This window comes from Carassius gibelio, chromosome B9 (genome assembly GCF_023724105.1).
Source record: "Carassius gibelio isolate Cgi1373 ecotype wild population from Czech Republic chromosome B9, carGib1.2-hapl.c, whole genome shotgun sequence".
Taxonomy (NCBI): Eukaryota; Metazoa; Chordata; class Actinopteri; order Cypriniformes; family Cyprinidae; genus Carassius; species Carassius gibelio.
The window spans coordinates 4753459-4780502 of record NC_068404.1 but is presented as its reverse complement, the minus strand read 5'-3'; the positions used below and the strand labels follow the sequence as shown (position 1 = coordinate 4780502).

General features: G+C 36.8%; 1 protein-coding gene across 15 annotated transcripts in view; it reads right to left on the bottom strand.

Moving 5' to 3' along the window:
- The window catches only part of osbpl6 (oxysterol binding protein-like 6), a 73682-nt gene extending 47189 nt beyond the window's left edge, over positions 1–26493 (bottom strand). For 10 of the 15 annotated variants that reach the window (XR_008155076.1, XM_052564815.1, XM_052564814.1 and 7 more), the window contains exons 1-7: positions 25690–25917; positions 5335–5612; positions 3548–3670; positions 1866–1919; positions 1253–1366; positions 859–1029; positions 445–556 (exon numbers count right to left, since the gene is read on the bottom strand). Coding sequence is in view for 14 of the 15 variants with exons in the window: in XM_052564815.1 (XP_052420775.1) it covers positions 445–556; positions 859–1029; positions 1253–1366; positions 1866–1919; positions 3548–3670; positions 5335–5481 (721 nt within the window). In the remaining variant the exon portion in view is untranslated. Of the gene's footprint in view, positions 1–444; positions 557–858; positions 1030–1252; positions 1367–1865; positions 1920–3547; positions 3671–5334; positions 5613–25689; positions 25932–26440 lie in introns of those variants that run through there. The other 5 variants (XM_052564821.1, XM_052564823.1, XM_052564817.1 and 2 more) reach the window with 4 other exon arrangements.
- Between the last annotated feature and the right edge of the window lie 551 nt (positions 26494–27044).

The following is a 27044-nucleotide window of genomic DNA, read 5'->3' as shown; positions in this document are numbered from 1 at the left end:
AAAGACCCCCCCACCCCCCAAAAAATAAATAAATAATAATAATAATAATATCATTTTGTAAAGTAATTGCTTACACTTATTTTAGTCTACTGTTAAGATGCTTCTGATTTTTTTAATTAAACTTGAAAATAACATCAATATACTTATCCCTTTAAACTTTCATTACCACATTGCATCTGAAAATTTTAATTATTTTGTAATTGCAACTCCAGATTCTAGATCTAGACATTAGATTAAATTTTATGGACATCAGCAAAATTACAGTACAAGTAGTACCATGATGTCTAAATTATTTTCCAAAATATTATAACAATAATTTCTATTTTATTATGCCTATACACACACACACATATGGTTTCTTTGTGGTAAAACATGGCACTGATATCTTCTTGACAGGTTTCGGGAGCTATAAAATAAAATCTTAATTACTGAAGTGTGTGTTACCTTCTGTACACTTGTCCATCTCCTCAGACTCCTGTAACCAGGCTGCCACTTTACTCTGTCCATTACTGCAGGATGGAGGCAGCTGCCAGGGCGGACCACTGGGTTTACCCTGCTGAAGAGCACATACACACACAAACACACACGTTTCACAGATGCCTGAAGCTTAAATTTGATTTGTTGATGTTATAGTCAACATGAAACTGCATTTGTGACCAATAAAGCTTCTATTGAGAACTGGAGGGAGAAAAATGGCTGTTACATGCCAGAATGGAGCTAGAAGTGAATGTGAATAAAATGTGGACAATAAAAAGCATACCAATAAACAGTGTCAAATTTGATTTCATGTTAACTTTTAATAAATGTATAATTACTACAGACAAAAACAGGAACACACAAACAGAAGACAGGAATGACCTTGTTTTGGTGTGCGCTGGAAGAGGTGTTCTGGGGTGACTCTGCGCTGGCCGACGGAGGGAAGGTGCGTAACGTGGCATCACGAGGAGAGCGAACAATCTCGTTCTGACGGAACAAACGATGGTGACGCAGCTTGCACACCCAGATGTCAAAAACATCTGGAGACTTCACCTTCAAGGAGAAAGAGATGCAGACAGAGACAGAGTCAGGACACAGCCGTCTCACAGCATCAAGAATAAATGATGGAGCCATGAAAACCAGTTCCAAGGCAGATCTAATGTGACCTTTACATAACAAAAAGAAAAATAGGAATACAAATAAACCCTGAAGACATAAAAGCGTCTGAAGAAATGCTGCTTCTCTCCACAATATGCAGATCAAGCAGCTCACAGACCTTCAGATGGTAAATGTGCTCTTCTGTGTCCAGATCTATGCGGCGAGCTCTTTTCTTGATGGACATCACAGACAGACCCACATCTATACTGCCGTGAAGCTTTCCCCTCTGAATCTGAAACAAACACACACTCGTTTAATACTCGTGTTCTGCTCAAGTTCTTCCAAACCTGTGTCAGTCTTTTTTTTCTGTTAAACACAAAAGAAGTTATTTTGAAGAATGTTGTGAAACAAACAAATAGTCCTCGTTGACTCATACAGCATGGAACAAAATACTATAGAAGTCAACGGGAACCAGACCTATTCTTCACAAGAACTTTTTTTGTGCTCAACAGAAAGACAAAAAATGATGATGAAATGCTCATTTTTGGGATGGACTATCCCTTTAAAGTGCATTTCAAAGTAAAAGGTTTGCACACACACATTCCCTCTGTCCTTGTTGCGTCAGTGCTCAGTGATGTTTCTGCTCCTGAGTCTGAGCTCATCTGAGTCACGCTACAGCGAGAGCACACAGCCAATCACAGCTCACCGTCTCTCTCTGACCAACCTACACAACTCATCATTATTATTCACCGAGCAGCACTGCAAGCACTCCACATTTAAAAGAAACTCACATCTACAGGAGATTTGGAGTACTTCAGGATCCCGTTATCCAAAACGAAAAATCGCTGTGTAGAAGACAAGAGAAAGGCATCAATATATTGTCTTTAAATACAAATTGGTAAGGAATAAAGTTTGAAATATAAGTACAACATTGTTTATCAAAACCGAGAATACACATCAAGATTGTTGGTCTTGTTGGTTTAAGCTGGTCTTCTAGCCTGGCGAAGTTGGTTTAACCAGCCTGTGGTGCGTTTCCCATACAATGACGTAACTCGCTGATTAACCAACATAGTACAATGCAATGTTGTGGAAATGAACTAGTTAGTCATGACTGTTTCCCAAACCTTTTTTGTTTCCCGTCATGTTGAGTGTTGATTTCGTCAACGAAAATTATGACTAAATATCATCGTCAACGAACCTTTATCACGTGATGAATAAGAGATGCAACGTAAATGCTGGTCATGTGATGATGAGTATAATAACATGTATAATGCAATGTTGTTGACGAATAGAAACGACACTAAATGCGGTTTACAAAATAAAAACTATGCTAAAATGTCTCTTTATTTCTGTTGACCAAAACGAGACGAAACGAAACGTTATAACGTTATTTATTCTCGTTTAGTCACGTTATTGTTATTATTATTATTTTGCAGTATTTGTGTTTCCTGTGTCTCACTTCAAGGGCATCAGGTCACACTGCACAGAAGCAGGTGATGTCACTTCCTCAAGCCCCACTTGTGACATTATTGAGAAGACAACAAACAAACAAAGTTAAGTCTGACACAGTTCACTAAAAACTTAAACCGATGTGTGTACTTCTAAGTTTGGGTGATAAAATAAATGTCTTAAATTCAAATCAGAGCATCCTCCGTGTCTGGAATGGATGTATTCTTGAGTCTATATGGTAACAATAATACAATAAAATTACATTGTTTGAAATGGGTTTGGCTAAAATAACATTTTGGTTTCGTTTATACTACTAGGTACTTATACTATATTGACTGATTTAAATAGAACTGCATTACTAAAAAGAGACTAAAACTAGACTAAATGTCATCCATTTTTGTCGACTAAAACTATATGAAAATATTCATGGATAATTCTGACTAAAATAAGACTAAAATGCTCAGAATGAATTTTAGTTGACTGAAAGAGTATGAACGTGACTAAAACTAATAAAAACTCAAATGACAGCTTCACAAAGACTAGACTAAAACTAAAATTAAAACAGGCCGCCAAAAACAACACTAGTCATGTTGCTTGATTTGATGCTTGATTCATCACAACTTCCCTCTTACGTCATACTCCAGGGTTCCCATTTGCACCCTTAAAAAATGGCGCTTATTAGGGATGCACTAAAATACATAGATTAAAATGCATTTATATTTAGATAGCATGGAATATATAGATTGTAACGCATGTTAGATTGCTAATTATGCCCAAGAGCATAATTTTTACAAGCCTGCATGTCTTACTAACAAAAAACTATGCTTCTAAGCACAGGTCGAGAGCTGTAGTTCAAGCCACACAAGCTGTTTGTGAATGTTCGTTTGAACTATGGTTTCAGGAAACACCGAATCCTTGAACTATGATTGGTAACGATGAAACTTTCAACCATAGTTGGCTAACGGTGCTTTTGGGAAACGCACCCCTAACCAGTGGAAACCAGCTGGTGGTAGTCATATCCAACCTTGTGCCAGCCCTTCAGAGGCCATTTCCTCCTCTTCAGCATAAAACCTTCATGTTTGTCTGGCCTCAGGATATGAGTGTGACCAATCCTTAGCCCCTCGATGATTTCCCAACTATCCGTCTCCTACAAAGGGAAAAACAAGATGAAAACCGTGAGAGTGTTTGTATGGGTATGAATGAGTGAATATACACAGTGAAGTGTTGTAGCAGCTACATTAGTTTGAGGAGGGGGGGGGGGGGGGGGGGCATCACAGTAAAAAAAAAAAAAAAAAAACGTTTTATTTTGAAATTGTTTACGTCTAATTTCACCAACTGATCAAAATGGCAAACTCATTAGAAACCTCATCAAACAGACATCAGACCAGAGCGAAACACACAAATCATGAGATAGGAGAGGACTATTCCTACAACTAGATCTACACACTTTTAGATGATAACATGAGTGCTGCTTGCCCATTGCATGCACAACACCTGCAGAATAAGTTGCTTTTTCTGATTTATCCTTCATTCTGAAAAAGATCTGCACAAACTACACTGAAATATTCATTTATATATATACAGTATAATCAGCATTTTATAATAAACTAATGCAATTCTGCCTTCTTACTGTTGATTAGGCTTTAACATTAATTAAATCAAGTACAAAAGAACCGCGGTCCAACGGATCTCAAACCTCATAGTTCAAATCATATGACGGATTTTAAGATGCTTTTGGATCAAATATAATGTTCACTTCAGCAACTGTATTTATAAGAAAACTTGTCTTGTACGTCTACATTCAAGCGCAAGGAAATGTGAACGAGACTTGCAGTATAAAAACTACTGAACTAATAGTTTACTGAGATTATACAGTACTTCAACTGTACATTCATAAACTAAAAAGTGGGTATGAAGTAATTTGCTACCATTAAACCTGAAGTACACTTAAAAGTATACGTTCATAAACTAAAAAACTAAAAACTGGGCCAATTTAGTCTCAAGAAGTACTGAGAGAGTAAACTTACACGCTAGACCAATGATTTTGTAAACTTGATTTATACACTGATTTTTATTTACACTTAGAAAAATATGCTTGAACGATACTTGAGTGTACTTAATAAAGAACGAAGACAGCTGCGTTAGCAAACATCGCTAGTTAGTTTCCATTAATGACAACTATCATTCTCCTCCCACTGTCACCATGGTAACAGCTGACAGAGAGGTGAGGTTCATCTGAAGTGTATTAATCAGTATTCATCTGTGTTGATCGACCGCTCTCACATTAGCTGTGTTATATTTTGTAGCTTTTTTATTTAATGCAAAACAAATAATTAAATATTTTATTCTTTTAGTGAAAATGCTGGATATATGTGGAGTAAGAAAGAAAAAAATTGTGTATTATTCAGCTTGTTACGTGATTTCAAGATGTTGGCTAGCTCTTATTAGTCTAAGGTTACTAAGATGACATCATCATCATAAACATATCATTACATTTTAAAAGTACACCTGTGAACTTGTGTATATATATATATATATATATATATATATATATATATATATATATATATATATATATATATATATATATATATATATATTGTATTGCATAAATTGTATTATTAATCACTATAAAACAATGTGAAACTATTTTCAGTGCCTAGATGAATTGTTAACTCCCACTTGAAATGTATTGTCTTGATTCATCCTGGAGTTGGTTGGTTTGATTGTTAATCCACATGGACAAACAGAATCTGAAAATCATTTCTTGAACGACTCTGAAGATGTAGCACAAACTCTGTCAGGTCTTACTTGTCGACTGTCTCTCTGAGATGAGGAGGAAGAGGATGCACTTTTGTGAGTGGGGGTGGAGCTCTTGTGTGAGGGGGTGGAGCTCTTGTGGATGGGCGTGGCTCCCTTCTCCTCCAGGCTGGTGGCTCGGCTTTGATGACGAGACATGATAGCGGCTGCTGAATACTGTCTCTTCTCTCGACTCTCTCGTCCTTTCTTATTTAGCGTCTCTTCTTGTCCCTCCAAAGCACAGCATGACCAGTGAATCCTTGTGCAGCCAAACTACTGAGCACTTTCACCTGAAACACAAACTGTGAGAATTAGAAACATGATGACGGAAGTCAGAGAGAGATCTTTAGCAGTGTGAAGATGTCTAATTTCTCATGGTTCAGTTTTCATACTGGCTCTGTGGTCACTGTTTCAGTTCACTAAAAACTTAATGTCGTAATCACTTGATACAACGATTACGAAATATGAGAGAAGTATTGAAAACATTTAATGTAACACTGTATTCAGTCTCTTTAGAGACAATTATAATATGCAATCATAAAATGCATTTAAAATAAAATACATTTAAAAAGGCTTGGCGATATTTTTTTTTTTCAAATGTTATTCCTTGAATATTAAATAATGTTCATTTTCATTTCATGTTGACATTTCCAGCTATAAAAGCAGTCAAAAGCCATTTTTCTTATGTATGCTTTTTTTCCTTCCAGCGTATTGGCCTTTTCTGTCTTTCTTACTGACAAATCAAGCAGCACATCTTGTCTCCTCAAAGCCAGTTCATACGGCCACAGCAATAAAATGCATGGATTATGAATAACACTAGAGGTTGGAAATTGGATGATCATTGATCAGGGAAACTGTCCAGTGAGCATCGAGCAAGGATCATTATGTATTTCGCCTCGTCAGTGTCATTAAGCATCACTCTATGGACCGTACAACAGTCCTTGAGTTACAGGCTTCACTAGGGTTGACGATCACAAGGAATTTAATGATAGAGGTTCGGATTCCAGTTCAACTTAATGATTTTATTAACAATAGTTTTAACAGACCTGTGCCCCAACCTACATACTAAACAAAAAAACAACAACGATATTTTAGTAGAATGTTCTTTCTCTTTTTTTCCTTTTTTTAATTAATATTTAGTACAACAAAAATTGTATATTTAACTGAAGAAAAAAAAAAACTGTTTACACTCACTTAAATCACATGTAACACAAACCGTGGCATACATTAATAACTCACGAGTTCCTGACAGACTTATAAGTCTTTTTGAATTTTTAATTCATTGACATTTTTAAAATGCAATATCAAGATGCAACATAATACAAAAGTGTAGCATCATTAAAAAAAACAATAATTTATGCCAGAAATAATATTTTAGCAGATATTGTAGTCCAAACTGACTTATAAATAAAATTATTAGTGTTCTTAACAGACCAAATTCCAATGACAGAATATAAGTGCAAAGCATTTTTTTCTAAACATCAATATACCTATTACAGAAATAACATACTTTAAGAATATACTGAATGTAATATTCTTAAAGAATGTAATATACAAAAAAAACAATGTCTCATAGACGGTGCTATTACTGAAGTGATGGTGTTCACTACCTCCTGGGGTAGGGCACCTAGAACCTCTGTGTCCTGTCCAGGGACCAGACATGGAGTTTCCAAAGGTCTGGACGTTGGTGCCAAACGGTGGCCCATCTCTGAGTCAGTAGATCCCTCCTCAGAGGAATGGGCCAAGGAGGGGGTGTCATGAGGAGCACTAGTTCGAGGAACCAGGTCTGAGTGGGAACTCTAGGCAGCTGCAGGCCTGTCCAAGCCACAAGCCATATAGGCACTGCCGTTTAGACCAGACGAATGCTTACAGGCCCGGGAAGGAAGCACCGAAGGTGGTGATGGAGGAGGAGCCCACCGGCCGGTTTCTGGCAGTAAAAGGTGCCGTACACGAGCTGGTGAGCACGTCATGCACTTCTGGGAAGAAAGGCACCGGGGCAGGGTGCTGAGAACCAGCGCGAGCCACCTTGAGAAACCAATCATCCCGCCTTGAGGTCTTGGGATGCGGTGGAGATTTCCACTCTAGCCCTACCCTCACGGCGGCCTGGGAAAGCATAGCTATCATCTCTGGATCAGATTCAGGCATTGTCAAAAAGCTAATCTAATTAATTAAAAACATAGTAGTAGGCTATGTTTTTCTGAGACGGTAGACGCTGAAATCACAGCGAGCGTCACACACTTCAGTAACATTATTTCACGAGATCACCCTTACATTTAATCTAAAAGCGAATAGTGGGCATATTTTGGCATGCTGTCCTGGAGGAGGGGTTTGGGCCCGAAGCATAGCCTGACCCCAAATAACTCCCCCTATCCCTAATTTGGGATAAATAGATTAGAAGTGAGGAGTTGGGGTGGAGGAGGGATGCCAAAAAACTGTTGTGGGACAGGAGGTAGGAAGACTGGAAATATATACGCTTGTGTGCTAGTTAAGATGATTAGCTAAACGAGATGCACCTGTGCCAAATTGGATGATTATCTGATCGTGCTCCTCCCGAACTTTGTTAATAAAACCTCATATGTGTAAAAAGTGAAACCTACGTCTGCGCCATTCATTTACAAAATCACGCAGAAGATGCAGGATTTATATTTAAATAGACTTTTGCGGTTAGTCCTAGCAAGACATTATTACTTAATTGCTTACTTAAGTATTTTTAAGAAATGGTCATGAAAGTGTGCTGTCTTCAAGTATACTTCGGTGGCCTTTTATTTCATTTATATTATCTACAAGTACAGATTTTTTTATTTAAATATACACATACACTGAAGCTTACTTCCTGTTAAAATGATATTTAGTCAAGTGATCCTGGAGGAAGTGTTTCAGTTGTTATAATTGGAGCTGGCAAACCTAAGCTTGTATGTGCTATAGCTACATGAAATGCACTGTTCAAATGTGCAAGTGTTTTGAGGAAAGTATAATGTATGTTATTTTGGACACCCTGTAAGTACAGTGTAACCATGAGTGTGAATGTGTGTCCTACTGTACATGTTACAGTCTCTGCATGTGTCTTCCAGCAGCAGGATTGATTAGTCATGCAGTATGGAGATGCTCTGACCAGCTTAATTAGACCCAAAGGAACACACACACTCATCCTGATGATCTGGCGCTACAGTTGTGTGAGACAGTTTAAGAAAAGCAGTTTCAATAGTGGGCACAGTTACAAGTGAGATAACAGGATACATCTGTATTGGCCTTCCTAACACAAACATGCTTAGCAAGCACACTGGGGGAACACAAACACTGCATGAACACACACATCTATAATTGAAGGGCTTCCACCCCTCCTCCAGCACATTAACCGCGCCGTGGGAGCCTTGGGGATACGTGGGGAAACACGCATCAGAAGCTAGAATCGCTACATGAAGAGCTAATGTCTCTATCGGCAAATTTTTGGCCATTTTCCCTCCACAACTGCTTCATACTCTGACAAATGAAACCTGATCTGAGCTCAACTAACATCTCAATGTTGACTGATATACTGAATTTGAAGCACAAACTTGTTAATTGATTTATTTTTCTCTTTTCTTTTAGGTCTTGTCACAGTTTACACAAGTGAGAAGAAATTTCTCCATCAGCGACACACACACACACACAAGCAGTCAGTGTGAACTTGTGAAACACAGCTGATATAGTAGCAGCAGACTCTCTGGAGACGGTCCAGTAAGGTTGTCTGCAGTTAATGAAGCAGGTCTCAGTGTTTATTTTTACTCTTACTCACCTTCTCAGCTTTAACACTTCTATAGGGGTCGACCATTACCTTGTTCTCTTTACACCAGAAATATATCGGTTATCGGTCTACTTGATATGTAACAATCTGTATCGGCATCAGCCCTAAAACACATATCGGTCGGCTCCAACACCTCAAGATTGAGAGTGAAGGTGAAATAGTTATATTTACCATGATGTTGAAACCATGCGTCAATATTGATATCTATTTGCTCTCAAATACACAAAGTTTCACCAATGACATGCAGAAGAAAAAATATATATTGTGACTACAAATTAAGGATTTGTTCTAGTAAGGATGGTTAATAATGTTCAGTCAACATCGATAATTATCATGATAAATTTCTTTCAAGTTTAAAGACAGATTTTTTGCTCCTGAGTAAAAGCTGTAGAAAACCTGCCATTTAATTGTGGTTTTAAAATGCCCCATTATGGATTTTTGAAAATGACCTTTCTTACAGTGTGTAACACAGCTCTAAGTAAATGAAAACATCTTGCAAAGTTTTAAATCTGAAAGTACAACATATACATTTATTGTCTCTCAAAGAAAGAGTCTACTCTGAATCATTGAAACAAGTCATTTTTAAAACAAAACCCAAGCTGTTTCATCTTGACGTCAACATGAAACATATTTCCCGCCCACTTGTTGGTCTTTTGGCACTGTTCTGAATGAAAATGCAAATTCATTCTTCGGCATTAGGTGCAATTTTTGGAGTGGTAAAATAGCTGTTTACCTGGTAACGCTGTACATAAAACAGCGCTGCACTCATAAATGCTGCTTTATTCACAAATTTGGATTTTTGTAAAAAATAACCAACAAAATCAGGGCTTGAATTTTGGCGCAGAATTGTGCATAACTCTACTGATTCCCGCAGTCCCGCAGAAAGACGCTTGCGACAGATGCATAGACTGTATAAAAACTTGGACGTATGTCCGTGATGTCACCCATTGGTTTCCGAAGAGCGTTTATAAAAAGCCAAATGTGGGCGGAGGCGGCCGTTGCCATTTTGGCAGCGCGTCACCAAGCATCACTCATGGATAATCGAAAAAGGGCAAAAGGTGGAAGTTGGTTGCTGAAACCATGCCCACCTAGCTCGACAGCGGTGACGGCAGTGGCAATTCACCTGTCATTCAAGTGGCCACACCCTTAATTATGCAGAACTTTAAGGCTTAATATAATTTAAACGGATAAGTTATAAAAAAAATTCACTCCCCTCACAGTTGTCATGAAGGGTAAAATTAGCTATATAGACCAAAAACATTTTTTGCACCAGGCTGTAAACATGTTTTTTTCTGCTGTAAAGTTGGGCATTTTAACATGGAGAGTCTATGGGACTGACTCCCTTTTGCAGCCAGCTTCTAGCGGGCAGTAAATTAATTAAAGTTTTAGTCAGTGGAAGGTTGCCGCTTGGACAGATGGTGGAATGTATCATTTGCACATGCTTTTGAGTCTTATAATTTTAAACATTTAAGTGCTCGATTTAGTAGTGCTCTCTGTAATGTGAGGCCCTTTCTATGAGATGCCTCACAATCACGCACGAAAAGTGCGCGCACATAGAGATGCACACGTCTGAGAGTGCACATCTTTGCGCATAAACAGCTAAATACATACAAAAATATGTCAAAGTGCCCATCTTGATGAATATTCATGGAAACATTTGATTTATACTAAACATTGTTGTTATACAGGCTATTAAGTTAATGTAAACAGTTGAGAAACAAAACGTGTAGCAGTTTGATCTGTGCATGAGGTCTTAAAGAAACAACAAAATACTCCTGCTACTCTGTCATTGAAGTTTATTTATACATAGAATAAGAATAACCAGTTATCTTAAAGTTAAATAGATTATTCTGCTTATGTGGTATTTATGTACCTGAATATTACTGTAAACCTATATGAAAAACTTAAAGCACAGTTCATTTAATTTGTATCTTGTTATTGTATTTTTGTGCCATTACTTGTCATCAATCTATTCTTATTTTATCACTGACTGTTCACTTGTCTTTCTTAGTTAAAATAAATTCAAATCAGAGTTAGAAAGTTTTTTTAAGTATCTTCCTCACAATATAAATATGAATCAACAACATTAGTGATCGACCGATGTATCTGTTTACCGATATTTTTCCCGATATTTAAACATTTTTCCATAATCGGGTATCGGTTTTGTAATATCGGATTCGCCGATTTACGGCGCCATCTTGTGGCCGTTTTGAGATTTCCGCCATTGCAGCCCGGGCGTCTGAGGAGATCAGTCAACAACAATTCAGTGCACAGGTAAAGTATATGTTCTACTTGGTTTGCTTTAATTAATCAACTTTATTTAACATAACAGACATGCACAAATGAGATCTGAGACATAAATTCCTGATATAGTTAATTTATGCAGCTTGTTTCTAAACAATTGAGACGAACTCATTGAGTCACGTAGTGTTCGTCATGTCCTGCTCCAATAAAGACGTATCTTTACATGAATTAAATAAAACAGACATGAATGAGTGCATGTTGAAAATAAAAGCGTTGAATTTAATTCTCTATCTGTTGTATTTGCTCACCATTAGTCTAGAAGAGAAAGTTCGTTCATATTAGCAACTGACGGATGATCTGGAGGCTTAAGCACGGCCACTGAATGAAACTTTTGACAAGATTATCTTGTTTAAACACCCTAGATTATATTTTCATTTACTACATAACAATTATTTCGCTAATACACATATAAATATAGCCTACCGCTTTGTGGAAATTAATTATTTATTATCTCCATGCGCGATCGCGGTTTATTAAGTTATAGTCAAACAGCACTTTGTCAGTTGGCATTTCATGATTAAACATTAGATTAAATTTAGATCATAAAATGCCAACTGACAAGTGTTGTTTAACTTTATATAGTCTCGGGAAAAAAAGTTTGTTCATATTGCTCAGCACCTGACTGGGTTGATGATCAGGAAGCCTCAAGCAATGCCACTGAATGAAACTTTTGACAAGATTATCTTGTTTAAACACACTAGATTATATTATCATTTACTACATAACAATTATTTCGCTAATACACATATACATATACCGCTTTGTGGAAATTAATTATTTATTATCTCCATGCGCGATCGCGGTTGATTAAGTTATAATCAAACGGCACTTTGTCAGTTGGCATTTCATGATCTAACGTTAGATTGAATCTAGATCATAAAATGCCAACTGACAAGTGCGGTTTAATTTTATATAGTCTCGGGATAAAAGTTTGTTCATATTTCTCAGCACCTGACTGGGTTGATGATCAGGAAGCCTCAAGCACGGCCACTGCATGCAATTTTTGAAGGAAGCAGGCTTACAGGGCAGAATGCTGAAAGACTCTGTTTTCTACACTAAAACCTAGTTCTGCTTAACTGGGAGTATTAAGTTACACTACTAAATAGCTATGCACTCCTAAATAGCCCTCCCGCCCCCACCAATATGTTAGAATCATTTTTGTGCTTAAATTTTTTGGACTCAGACCCCTCTATTTATTTGTGTATAAATATAAAGTTTTTTGTATGCAAGGAGGGAGTGATTGTTATAAATAAAATGTTTTTTTATTTTTTCAGCTCATTTGTGTTGTAATAATTGTCAGAAACAGAAGTATAACAGTAAATAAATATCGGTTCTGCATATCGGTTATCGGGTACATAAACATGCAAATAATCGGTATCGGTATCGGTTATAAAAAATCAATATCGGTCGATCACTAAACAACATTATAAATAGTAAAACACAAATACCCTGGGTGACGAAATATATACTGTAGGTTGGATTATTTAAGTTAACAAATGTAAAAAAAAAAAAATACCCTAACTCCCCTCTCAAACTCCCCATTTTCCAAAACAAAATATAGGCCCTGAAAATAATATCAAAGTATATCTCTTTTAATCAAATCACATCCATGTCAGTTTGCTTCAGTTTATTCATTATTATAGTGCAAAACTATTATTTGAACTATTCAGATGTAAACAACTATCTCCATTTATAATGTGAAACATCAAGATTTTAGAGTAACCACACATCTGTACATACTTCGAATCCAATATAAAACAATATAAACAAAAAAGAAGCAAATATTTTACAGTTTTGTGCTATTTAGTTGCTCTGGATCTGAGTAGCATATGCTGTTCAAGCAGGTCAAAGCAGCAAACACTAGATTCAAGGCCAGAATGCTCCATTATCTCAGAGAGGACCAGCCTGTTCCACTGGAATATTCCACTGTGAATCAGAAGAGAAGTGAGCGATGGAGGCCAGCAGGAATGTTTTTATGAAGTAGATTATGCTAAACAAGGACACAATGCACATTAGCCCAGAACAGCTGATGACAAATGAAGAAGTTGCTCCAGCTCTGTCACTGTACATTAGCACAGCATAAAATACTTAGGTCCTCTTCACACAAAAACACAAAGAGGAAGCAAAAAGATGAGAACTGTAGGCAGTAGTATGGAAAGTGGAAGGAAAAAAGAGAAGTGGTCCATTTATATGTATAATTAGTAGCTCTCTGGTAGACTTATCACCACTAACGTAACCATGAACTGCAAAAACAATGACCGTTAGCAAGCAGGTTTCCTGAATATTTCCTACTGGCTAGATTTCTTACACCCTGAAAAAAAAAAAAAACATTTTGAATATGCATTGTTCATGTTCTGCATGTCTCTGTGTGGATGAATGGGGCAGTTTGGAAAGGTTATGTTTACTAAACACTAGTATTGTCCCGGTACCAAAATTTCAGTATTCGGTACCAGTACCAATGAAAATCCACGGTTCTCGTTACCAATTTCGGTACCAAAAAAACCCACTAAGACATCCTAATTAAAAAATTTGACTATACTTCCATTTAATCCAAACTGTGTATATATTTAATTTAAAAGGGCTTTTAAATTTTAAAGCCAAGAATAACAACTAAGTTCGCTTAAAATGGCACGTTAACCATTAGTACATTCTCTAGCACGCATATTTTAGATTCAAAATTCATTTAAATGGCTCTGCTGTGCAAAAATAGTAAATATCATCATGTTTTTTTTACCCTGATAAAAGTTATAGGAACATTAAATAGTTAATAATGAAACTTAACTATTAATTCTAATGCTCATTATATAAGCGTTGGCCGCACTTATGCTAACGATTAACTACTCTAATAACAGTGTCATTTCAATCTGTCATTCCAATTAAATATTTAATAAAATTCAAAACAAAACAGACTGTATTTGTGGTGGCATATATATGCAAATTCGTTCTCTGCCAGTAGGAGGAGTTTGTAGAGCGTGTAGTGAGAGTTTCCCCGGTAACGGCTGTAATCAGATAAGCGCTGAGCCTGCGCTCACAAACGCTGCTCAAGCATTACACGCAAGATGAAATTAAAATGACATTCATAATTTTCTGAAGAACGTTGGTTTTCTTCAGAAATACAGGGATATAAATAGACCCGCACAGGGTTTTGACTTTGACTCGTGCATTGCTAATGTAATGGAAAATCTATTTGTAGTGGTCAGATTTGATATTGTGGCAGACCGCCACAAATAAATCAATGTATGGGAAATACAATGAAACTTGCATGCTTTCATTTGATCTTAGTTGGATGTTTCCTCATTTTGATGTCACCATCTCTCAGTGTTTTTATGAAGAAAGTACATCTCCGCACTTTTCAGGTAGCCCATCAAGAACTGGGTTGACTGGGAACTCGGTACCACCGGTACTAAAACAAATATGGTACTGTACTGTATTTTTTCATCATTTCCGCTGAGTGTCGAACATACAAACCGCTCTGGGCAGAAGACGTAGGATATATGCAATCGCACATAGGATATATGCAATCGGTGATTAGTGATGAACATGGAAGCACAGAGGAAAGACGGAAAAACAAAACGCTTGTCACCAATTACAAAAACAAAACAAGGATTTGTATAGAAGAATGGATTTCGATATAAGCTAAGAGGAAACTGGGTTTATCATCTGCTTAGAACAGTTTGCTCACATGACATAAAACAGAAGTGAGAAAAAGTATTTATAATATTTTAAATATGGATATTTTTCTTACAAAAAACACATGGATTCGCTACATGAAGAGGCCTTTATTCACCCCTCGGAGCCGTGTGAGGCACTTTTCATTAAGGATGTGTGCCCCATTCAACTCCCATTCAAGTGCTTAGAAGTGGGCAAATTTTCATTTTTGGGGGGTGAACTAACCCTTTAAAAAGGAGTCCAAAAAACAAAAAACATAATACAGATCTTGGGTTAAAAATAAAACAGATTACATAGGGCCCTATGGAAGGATATTTTACAGGCAAAAACCTGGAAATGAGTAAGCATTTTAGCAGTACTAGGTCCAACATCCTTAAGTCCTTAACATCCTTTTGGTATCTGAAATGCTTGAAATAAGGTCTGTGATTAACATGAGCTCAAGATATTTTGATGTTTTACTCTACAACATAAAATACCGCAGTAATATCCACTTACAGATTTTTTTAGGCCTTTTAATTTGTCTTGAAAAAGGCAAGTGAAATTGGACTACTATGTTATTGAGGACCTTAAACATCACATCACACTGAACAGGTAAACACTAACCTAACCGCATCAAACGGCTGAGCTACAGACCATGTCACTCAAGACCACCCTCTTACTGGCCTTAGCATGGGTCAAACAGGTTTGTGACCTGCAAGCGCTCTCTGTTAGCATGTCTGGAGTTTGGGCCCAACAACTGTAAAGTCGATCTCAAACCGAGATGTGGTTATGTACCTAATCAGACAGTAACTGAGCTCAGCACCACCACACAGATCCCACCACCCCTCCACAACACTGCACACGCATTTACATTTATAAAAAGGGGGAAAGATATCTCAGCCCCCTACATGTACTTTTAGGAAGAGGACTGTAGCATTTACATCATATTTGTAAGAAACAGACCTGTAAGCAACTGACCTCTCCATCAAACTGAACCAACACAAAGTTCCTTCTTAAACATACAGGTATTCAGTTACATCTGACACAGCCCATCTCCACAAGCAGACAGCCACCTAACCTATAATTAATGCAACAGTGCAACAAAAATGGTAATTAGGCAACGCACTAAACAGAAGTCCTTAATAGTCTATAACACGTCATTATGAAATTAACCCAAGATAAACCCTCACAATTTTTTGCCTTATCTTAATATGTTACCAAGAGCAGCACAGGTAGCTAGTACAATATCTCACACTGGATTCACAGTAAATGTTAAATATTAATGTCCCAGGACTGTCCTGTGAATTGGGTTGTGTAATTCAGGAGTGTATCCTGTGAGATTAGCTCTTAGTATTCCTGGGGCCCAACCAGGTTCTGTACTGCAACAATTAATATTTATTTATTTTATTTTTTTTATGAAATCTTTCTCAGGAGCTTCTCTAGAAGCGTTTCATCTTCGGTTGCTCCTAAGGAGCTGCTTCGTGAGCTTGTTTTTTTTTTATTATCAGGCATGTGATTCTGAAGCATTTAATTTCCACTCATTTCTCAGATTGTAATAAGACTTTACAACATTACACAGTAATGGCTCTCATTTTCAGATTGGATACGATCAAAGGTAATGACAGTTTAGTCAGATGTTAATTCAATAATAGCTATGTTAACTTATGTGCAAAACTGGGATATTGCATAAAACATTTGCAAATAAAGCACAGATTCCATCCAATGAGTCAAAGAGAACAAAATTGTCACTTCCTGATAAACTACCACTGAATATAATAATTTTCATATGTAACAAATTACTTTAGTTTCAGAGAGAGCAGACGTAAAACAATAAATGCGGTCATTGGTCATTGTAAAAACAATAAATGCGGTCAACAAGATCGGTCCACTAGTTAGTCAAGTTTTCCCATCTCATAGCGTGGTGTCACATGAGTTTTTCAATGCTCATGGTGGAATTTATTCGGTAAATGTGTTTCCATCATCATTTTTCTTAGCAGATAAAAAGTTTATCCTACTCAGTTGTGCGCATATGTTTTTTATGCCCATTTTTAGAATTTATGCGCATCTTGGCATTTCCTTCCAGCATTTTTTTATGCGATAATCCAAAATGTGCATAAAAATAGGTGGATGGAAACATTGCTAATGAGGGTTCAGACTGTGAGCCATTTGTGACTGATGAGTCTGAGACTTTGAGATCGAGTTTAAAATGAATCAGCTCACACAACATTAATTTGCAAATCGGACTGGAACTAGTTCTGAATAAATTTAAACATGTAAAAGTGAGTGGTAGCTTTTAACTGAAAGTGTCCTGAATACTACTGTTGTCATTTTAAATCGCACAGGGACACATTTCCACAACATCCCTGTTGTCCGGGACTCTTTGGTATTGACAGTTGTGAGTGTGATTAAATAAAAAATAAGAAAATGTATTATAAATGATTATAAGACAGAGTCATATTAACATTGCTATACAACTGCACATAAAATTAAAAAGGATATTTCATAATAATTGTATTAGTAGTAAAATTGAAATACTTGTGACTTCATTTATGCACTTTCAAGGGTTAAACCAAGGTTTATTTTGGTGGGAAATTGCAGAGAGTATGGATGTGCGATATGAATCGTCTTCATTGTTTTAATGATATGCAAGCTAACAATATCAAGTCACTAACATTGCAAAAAACAAACAAAAACACATCTTGAGAGTCTAAAGCAATTACTGCCTGACGAAGCTTAGAATGCAGTTAAAATGTCCATATAAAACAAGTTATGAAAGTAAAAAAAAATACATCCGTTTTCCTGAATATGGTGTGGGAGAGTAGTCGCGAACTTGACATTAAGTTATGGATATGAAAAAAAATTATGTTTAAATAAATGGATTGGTATACATTTTTTGATTGGTTTGATTAGAATTACTAATCAATTAATACTAATTAATTTCCAACCCATTCCAAAAATGAAAATGTCTCAATATTCCATTTTCATTCAGTGCATCAGTAACATTTATAAAGTCTTTCAAAGCATCTGATATAGATTTCCCTTGACTCAGCACAATCCTCCCCGCTAGGAATAACGGGAAAACCTTCCCCCACCTGACTGACACTGCTAACGGAAATAGGTTCGTTCTTCCATTTATCTCACATGTTAGCATACAGGTTTTCCGTAAACTGTCCTCAGCAACAATGGAGACTGATGAAGACCTTTGTACTTGAAGAATGTTGTTGTACTCAACTGTGCCTGCTAGATTATTGTACTGAGCAAACCAACACAATGACTAGGTCACATTTGGTGCGAGGTCTGTGAGGGGCCCACGTGCCCCCATACTGTGTACAGATCAGCTTCACTGCGAGTTCCAGTCATTTAAGACCTCATAAATGTCACTGTGAGTCAGCACTGGTGACGATCAACAGTACAGGACTCAATACGCATGACAGTCACAACTTCTATTTCCAGTTCAACAGAATAAAATTAATAATCAAAAAACAGATTTAATGTGCATTTTATTTAAATCCAAACAGGTTCACTGGTTTGAAATAATAAGGAATTTGTAAAATCAAGAAAATCATCTCTGAAGGTTTTGAAAATTAATTACGCAATAAACTGCAACAATTACCATATGGTCCTGGAAAAGTACTTCATAACATTTCACATTGTGTGTTGTTTGACGGAGCTGAAGGGGTGGCATCACGTCACAGGTCTCTCTTTCTCTCTCTCTGTAGTGTATGTAACGAAATTTGGCACCGACTGATTTAACGTGAATCAGTACTCGGTAGTACCGGAGCAATTTGGTCAGTACCCTGAAAAGTACCGAGTTCGGTACCCAACCCTAGTTTACAGATTTAAAGACTTTGCCACTGATGACATGTTTTTATGTTTATGCTGCACAATACACAACTAAATGCGTAAAAGGACAGTATAAATAATTATAATCAGTAATTATGTCCACACGTGATGCAACCAATGCCTCGTTTGTAATGGGTTTTATTGGTTTTCTCTCGTCGCGCCGGAGTCACAGTATAGTAAGAGCACACCTCTCTTTACAGAACAATGGGAATTGTAAAATTGTACGTGTTTCAGAAGGAGTGGCATAGAGGAGCTACAATAAACGTATATTATGTGGAAAATAATGTGTTTTGTACCTTAAACCACAGAAACACATTGGATTACACCAAATACACAGTTAGTCAATAGTGAGATCTGTGCCCTAAACTAAAGTGTGACTCCATTTATTTTAATGGATTCACAGATAAGGACTATTTTGGTGTTTATTTCAGCAGAATCAATGATTGGTGAATTTCTAATCAGGATTTTGGGTCGTGTAGTTCTTTGTTACTTCGAGTATTAAAGTCAGTCTTTTTAAGATTAAGTCACATGTAGCTTGTCTAAAGTTTTGTACACAAATTGCTCATGCCCCCATAATAAATAAATAAATATATAAATAAAAAAAATAAATGGTATTTTTTCACCTGCACTCCTTCACTTGTTACTGTAATATTTGAAATCATTAAAATAATCAGCCCAAGTGGCATTTGTTTCAGATGCTGAATTTCAACAGCATATTTCTAATGATTAAAGATGTTCTTCAGCAGATATGTAGTTCAGTTGTTCACTGGGGACACTGCCTGGGGACGAAATGTTTTTGTGCCCGTCTCTTTTTTTATTGTTCTAAATTGCTTCTTGCAGTGTAAAGACCTGAAAAACCATCAACTGTCGCCATAACTGTTTCCTTTTCAACAAATAATAATGCTTGTTACAAAATATCTCCAAATCATTTCCTTATATCACCTGTTTGACTTTTATCCTTGAAAGAAAATAGATGTCTTGCTGTGGGTCTTTCACTTAATAATTGCATAGATTATTTGTATTTATACACACATTTGCATAGATTATTCATATTTATATGTACATTTGAATTTTCTCATGAAAACTTTTCTGCCTAATTCACAACACTTGCGTCCGCGCATAAATTTGTTCTTAATCTCATCCTAATGCTAGTGAATTTGAAATATTCTAAATAACACGCCATGTACATACATATATTAACATATTTAACGTATATAATGAAACATACAGCTTATATATAGTTTATACAGTATATTATATAGATCATTAAGAGATTGTGATTTTTACGTATACATGTGCTTTCAGCTTTCTCTAATTTTTCTTAAATTTATAATACATTTCAGCACAAAAGTTTAAGTGAGTTATGATTTGTTCGTGAAAACGTTTGTACGCAGGTTTCATAAAAATGTGTGCATACATAATATGCTTAGTGAAAGAGACCCTTTGTTTTTATCACACTGGTGACTGGCTCACAACACACAAGATTTTTATCACACAATGACTGGCTCACAACATGCAATGTTTTCAGCATGTGGAAGCACGTATGTGGACATTTTCAATGAATAAAAACCAAACATCATTCCGTTCATCACAGACTTCTCAGGTTTAAATATAGAGCACAATTTATGGACCACTTATATAATTCTCTCATGGTGCTTTCTAGAGTCTGTCAGCTCGAGGTCACTTTGTCCTTTCACCATATGGGAAACAACAGTGTGATAATACTGCTTAAAATCTTTTGTGTTCCCCAGATGAAAGAATGTCACACAAAGTACATTTTCATTTTTGATCAATTATTTCTAAATTGTGCCTTCCACTGTGTTTCTAAGAACTGTTTCCTAAGCACTTCCTCTGAAGTCGATGATGTTGAGGGGAGCTGTGGTTTTAAGTCTATTATCTCCACCATCTTTTGATCAGTTCCAGGCAGTTATGTTTCTTTAGCTCACCAGCTGTTCCTCCTGTCTGCACGCAGATTAGTCACCGTAGCTTATGAGGCCAATCAGCGCTGTGTCATCTGCAAACTTAACAGAGGGGTCGACGGAGGTGCAGACGTTTATGTCAGGAGACAAAGAAGTTCCAGCGCTGGTGTGTGCCATCTCAGCCTCACGCAGTTTCCTGTCAGTTAGGAAGTCTGTTCTTGAGCAGTAGAGAGCTTTGTGGTCCTCTAAGGGTTTTGGATTCTCCTTTGGATTCGCCCCTATGGCAGCTATGATTCCCATCTTTAGTTTGTACATAGCTGACTGCTTGAGGAGCTCAGGGTCCTCCAAAGTAGTTTAAAGGGTTTGTTTACCCAAAAATGGAAATTCTGTCTTCATATAGTCACCTACACATGCACCAAATATGAAAAATAGTGTCATAAAAGAGGCCCATAAAACTTCATAAGAGAGAAAGCTCTGCATGAGAAATTTCATTGTTTCTCACAAAAAGATATCATGTGACTAAAAGATACCCTGAAGTGCCTTTTTTTAAAAGAAACAGGAAGACAGCGCAGGATGTATCGAGCAGCTCCACCTCTTTCTTAAATAGCATTTTATTTTTATCAGCTCCGGCCGAGCCATTGAACTTGGTAAAGCCGTATTGGATAGTCTCATAGATTCAATATGAAACTTACTAAAGCAAAACGGTGAGCGTAATTGTGCTGAGGATGTGTAGTTTGTGTGTAATATACTGGTGAATGGCATCTGTGTTATCTCTTCTACTCATCAGTGCTGTTTGTTCAACCATCTCTTCTTCTAATCTTATCCATTTCGCTATAAAATATGGCACTCTGTGTAGAATTAAAATGGGTCCGAGAGGTTTCGTGAACAATGTTTCTGTGAACAAGTGGCTGATTTCAGCCGCAGCTTCAGCATCTATTCATAGTGTGGGCGACAGGACACTTCAGATAATAGAAAGCAATTAATTGGACAGAAAATCTTATGAAAAGCCATGGGTGATGTCATGAACATCGCTCATTCACACTGGCAGAAGTTTTAAATGATTACATCATCTAAATGAGAATTTTGTCAGTTCTGGAGCACACTTTCTAAAAGATAACCTTAAGGCTAACATATGCATACTAAAAACCAAAAAACATTATTTTTGTTTTGATTTCATGGGGACCTTTAAGGACAGTTGGAATAGAGCGCTGCAGTGACATCATCCTGGTTCCCTCACCAAAAACACAATAAGATTTTTCCATTGGCTTTCAGTTTACTGCAAAAAAATAAAAAATAACATGCTCCAGCAAAAGTTTATGCGATATTCAATATGCTATATGATATTGCTTAAAGTGTGAATTGTATTTGTGAATTATATTTTAAATAGAATAAAATTTAGAAAGAAAAAAAAAACAGCATTTGCTGTGAAACACATTATTTATTCTTCTACCTTCCATTTTTTCCCTAAAAAACAGCAAGTGGGCAGAGTACAGAGCTTTTCTTATCATACTGTTTCAACCTGTCTGAGGACTTCATAGCAAAGCATGTTAAAAACTCCAGTAAACACAAAGCAGACAGTGAACAGATGGACGCACTAATCAACCTGCTGAACCCGGCTCAGTCCAGCCCTCTGTAAAGCAGGATAATGTCCCGTGAAAGACACCAGCCAAGATACAGGAAGAATCAAGCGCTTCTATGAAAACTCGGGATTAGAGCGAGTCAGCACACAACACACACACACACTCAGACGAACACACAGCGCACTGGAGATAAAACTCATTACTCTTATTGATCAGGATGTAGCTTCTTTTAAGTGAAACACCCCCACCTCAACATTGAGTGTGGGACGGCCAGAGTACTACTGTAGCCCACTTACAAAAACCACTGCTGTTTAGCTTAAAAACACGCACACACAGCACACTAAATAGTGCTGTTTGCTAACACAACACTCTCTGTTATTGCTAATATACAGTACGTGTAGGGGAGTGACAAAACCCCCCCTAACCATAAGTATTAAAGGCAAAGTTCACCCAAAAATTACAATTTGAGTTCCAATCCTGAATAGTAGTTACATAGTTAACATAACATTTTTAGTGAAATTCATCAACAAAAAAGGTCCAGTGTCTGTTGTCAGCAGCATAGAGATGTATGAAGCCCAGGTCACACAGAAGTAACGCTCAAAGCAATCAACTTTCTGTTAAACAGTCCTGTGATCTGGTGCGACCTGCTTGACACAAACTACGTTTCACCTGTAAAAAACGCTAAATGTGACCGTACGTTTACTCTCTTTCTCTTACGTGAATTCAAAGTTTAAGTTGAAGTACTAAAATTACTACAACTAACTCTTTAGTAAATATTAATAAAAAAAAAAAACACATAAACAAGCACATAAAAACACTAAAATTCAAATAAAGATATACAAAAAAAGGTGTTTCAAAATCCTGTGGAACACAGAAGAAATTTTTTCTAAAAAGTGTTCTTTTTTTTAAGTCTTTGTGTTCTAATTTTGTTTCAGACCCCATTGACTTTCATTATACACACATTTTTCAAAACATCTTTTGTATTGCAGAATCAGAATCACATTTCTTGCCAAATACAATGGATTTACTTAAGACGTACAAGGAATTAGCATTTATAAGATACACACTGTTAGGTTAGATGAGCATATGAACACGAGCAGCAAAAATAGAAAGCTATACCACGTACTACTGGGTACAATATTTCAATATTAGATATAGTAGAAAAAGCTATGTAAATGAGAAGCAGGAATATAAAACTATAAGCAACTATGAAAACATAAGAACAACCTGTCCTCCAACCAATATGCTCGTATAGGTCGTTTGTCCAAATCCCTGAAATACGACCCATCAGAGCGTATACTACAATTGGGCCCCTATCGGCAAAAGGTCATTATCATATTAATGTTTTGTACTATTTTATTTGCCCTCTGGTTTGCGTTTCGTGTAGCTCAGTTAGTAGATTATTGCGTTATACCTTAATATGTAATCATGCTATCATGGGTTCCATCCCAGGGAACAGACATGCCCGAAAATGTATATGCTCAATAAATCATAATTTAGCATGATTTGTGTGAGGGTTAGGTTTAGGGGTGGGGTTAGGTTAGGTGTGGTCATTCGAACGAATAAGCCACCTACAGTAGTAAAACATGTAGGAAATAGTGTGAGATCGGTGTAAAACGCCCACACGTTGCATTTAAATAAACGTACGTTTGATTGGTAATGACGTTATGCATCAATTCATGACGACAGACGCAACGCGACAGACGCAACGCGATAACTTTAAAACGTAAATATAGGTCATAATAAATGCTTGCACAAATGACCTATATGGTCGTTTTTTTGTTGGAGGACAGGCTCCATAAGAAAGAAGCAACTCATTGAATGGCATGCATAATTTATTGATAAATACTGATTGATAAATGATTCCTGAAATGATTTACTTCTCTAAAAGAACAGAAATACAACTTCTGACCCTATAAAGCAGTGACTGGCCACACAGACGGTGTCCTCTCCAGCCTCCTGCATAATTAAAGGAGTCTGTAATTGGCAGAATCAGCCACTGGGTCAGTTTACAACCGTTAGAGTCTTTTAATAGTTAAGCGGCACGACATCGACACGTCTTTACCTGAACAGATGACTGAGGAACACTGTTTCCACAATGACTATAGCCGTGAGGTCCAAATTAGCCTTAATTACATAATTATAACGACATCATGCACTTATGAAATAAAAGATTGGCAGAAAGTAAATTACAGTTTATATTATCAACTAACTATATTGCAATGTAACCTGACCACACACAGTTCTGCCTTGTTATCAAACCATGTTATAAAAAATATACAAAGAAGAGCTAATTCAATATATAAATAATAAAAAGTCACTGCATGTCAAGAAAGCGGAGACTAGTTAAATAATACTGTTTATCCTATTTAACGTTAACTGTTTTCCCACAAAAGCTGTGCATGGCTATACGATCATATGAGTCATTTTTAATTGGGCTTTTATGATATTTTTGGAGCCTGAAAGCCCCCAATTACTCTAATTGTGTAGAGCAGCCTGGACATTATACTAAATGTCTTCTTTTGTGTTGCACAGAGGAAACATCCTGGTTTGGAAATCCATGAGGGTTCGTATATGATTATAGTTTATTTTCAAATAGGATTCAAGTACTAATTATCTAATAAACACACAGGGACTCTATGAAAAGAGCAGGTGTGTTGAGTTTTGCTTGTACTGTGGATCACAGAGAGTTAAACTAGAGCAGCACACCAAACCAAACTGACTATGAAGTCAAACTAGCCACCTCAGTTTCGTCACAACAACTTAAGTTAAGGAAATACTAGTGCCTCCATAAGACACACCGCAAAGTCACCACCTGACCTTGGTTTTCTGATCTCCCCAAAAAGTCCCCAAGGTCGTGTTTCACCGGGCCAGCCGCCCATCATCATCATCATCATCTCACCTGATCAGGTAACGTTATCATGAGCAGCTGCTGTTCTCCTGAACTAAAGCCTGATCACTGAAACTCGAGCAGACAGGTGTTTAATAGCAGAACAGCACGCTTAGATTAACAAGGGTTTGTATCTCGGATCAATGAGCTCCGGTTCTTGAGGAAACAGCATATGAGACTCAAGATATATCAGAATTCCCACAGGCTTCGTTTATAATAATAAGCTGTGAGATAACTCTAGCGGAGACTTTCGCATCTGCAAAGATACGTGGCTGCCATTCATCCATTTTAATCAGCTTATCAATATCCAACGGACGGCATCTCTCGTTAGCGAAGGAAATTAGCCGTTGGAGGGTGAAAATAAACTATACAAACCACGGAACGGAAGCGGTAACGTACCAGCGGTTCGGTGTCCACATCATTTCTTGACGCAGAAACCCTCTGCTGAGAATTAGCGAAGCTGCTAGTCGCGGTTAAAGGGTTGTATCCCGCTCGGTCCCCGCAGATAATCACTGATATACTGAAGGAGAATGTCAAGGTTTGGTGTGTTAGGTGAAGAAAGTGATGTAAAGTGCTGTGTATGGCTGGATTTGAAGGAGGTTTAGACGGATGCTGCGGTAACGGTGACTGAGGTCTGTGGTAAAGTACGGACTGGATCTCTTCCCGAGGAACTTGAAACTGGCGAGACGCAAAACCAGGAGCCTGTAGTCAGTGAAGGATCCCGGATCAGAATCAGAAATATGGAGTTTCTTGTGTGTTTTAAAACTGGATGACAGAAAACCGAAAAGCTTATTAACAGGTTTAAACTAATGAAAATATCAAAATATTTTTTTATGGAAAACTGTGTTTTATGGTTGGTCACAATAGTGATGGGTGTAATGTGTATACATTCCAGTTATTAACTCATTTTACACAGTTTCATCGCATTCTATGTTTACTATTATACATTTAAAAAAAAAAACTTATACAAAACTGAATAGTTATACTAAGAAAAAAAAACTGTTAGTATCCCACAAGTCACTATTGTTGCCATCAACATGTTTACATTCAACAAAAACTAAATCATTGTGAATTTATATATTAATACTAGACACCTTAAAGATAATGTGTACCGAAAATCTTTGTCATATCTTTGTGTTATGCTACTGACCTTTAGTTTTGGAGCTTCGATGCAGTCATAATTTTCTCATGGTGCAAACAGGAAATAAACTGGTCTGGTCATGTGACAATTTGCACTAAATATGTGAAACTGCACATATTTAATTAAGACCCTTTATTTTTTCCACCAATCAGTAACATTTTAGAGCTTTATAAATGAAAACCTTCTTTACTGTTGTGACCAGTGGGATTAAATTTAAATTAGCAAACATCCTATCATAAAAATTATAAACACACGTCACATACTTTTTGACAGTCAGTGTGTATTTAAACAAAAGGAAAAAGTTACGGTTTTTTTATTTTAATAAGTTATAAATAATAATGACCTTAATAATAATCTGTTAACATAGCATTATAAAGGTATTATAAGCGTCTAATAAGGCCTGAAACTGAACAGCCTATTTGAACCTAATACATTATTAAAATAAATATGTGTGGCCATCTTGAACTGAATATTATTATATAAAAATGGATAGTGTAGGGGGTGTTCTGATTTCTGTTGGAGGACTATTCCAAAGTCTTGGAGCGGCTACAGCGAATGCTTCATCACCCCTAGACTTGAGTCTGGTCCTAGGAACCACAAAATTAAATTAGTG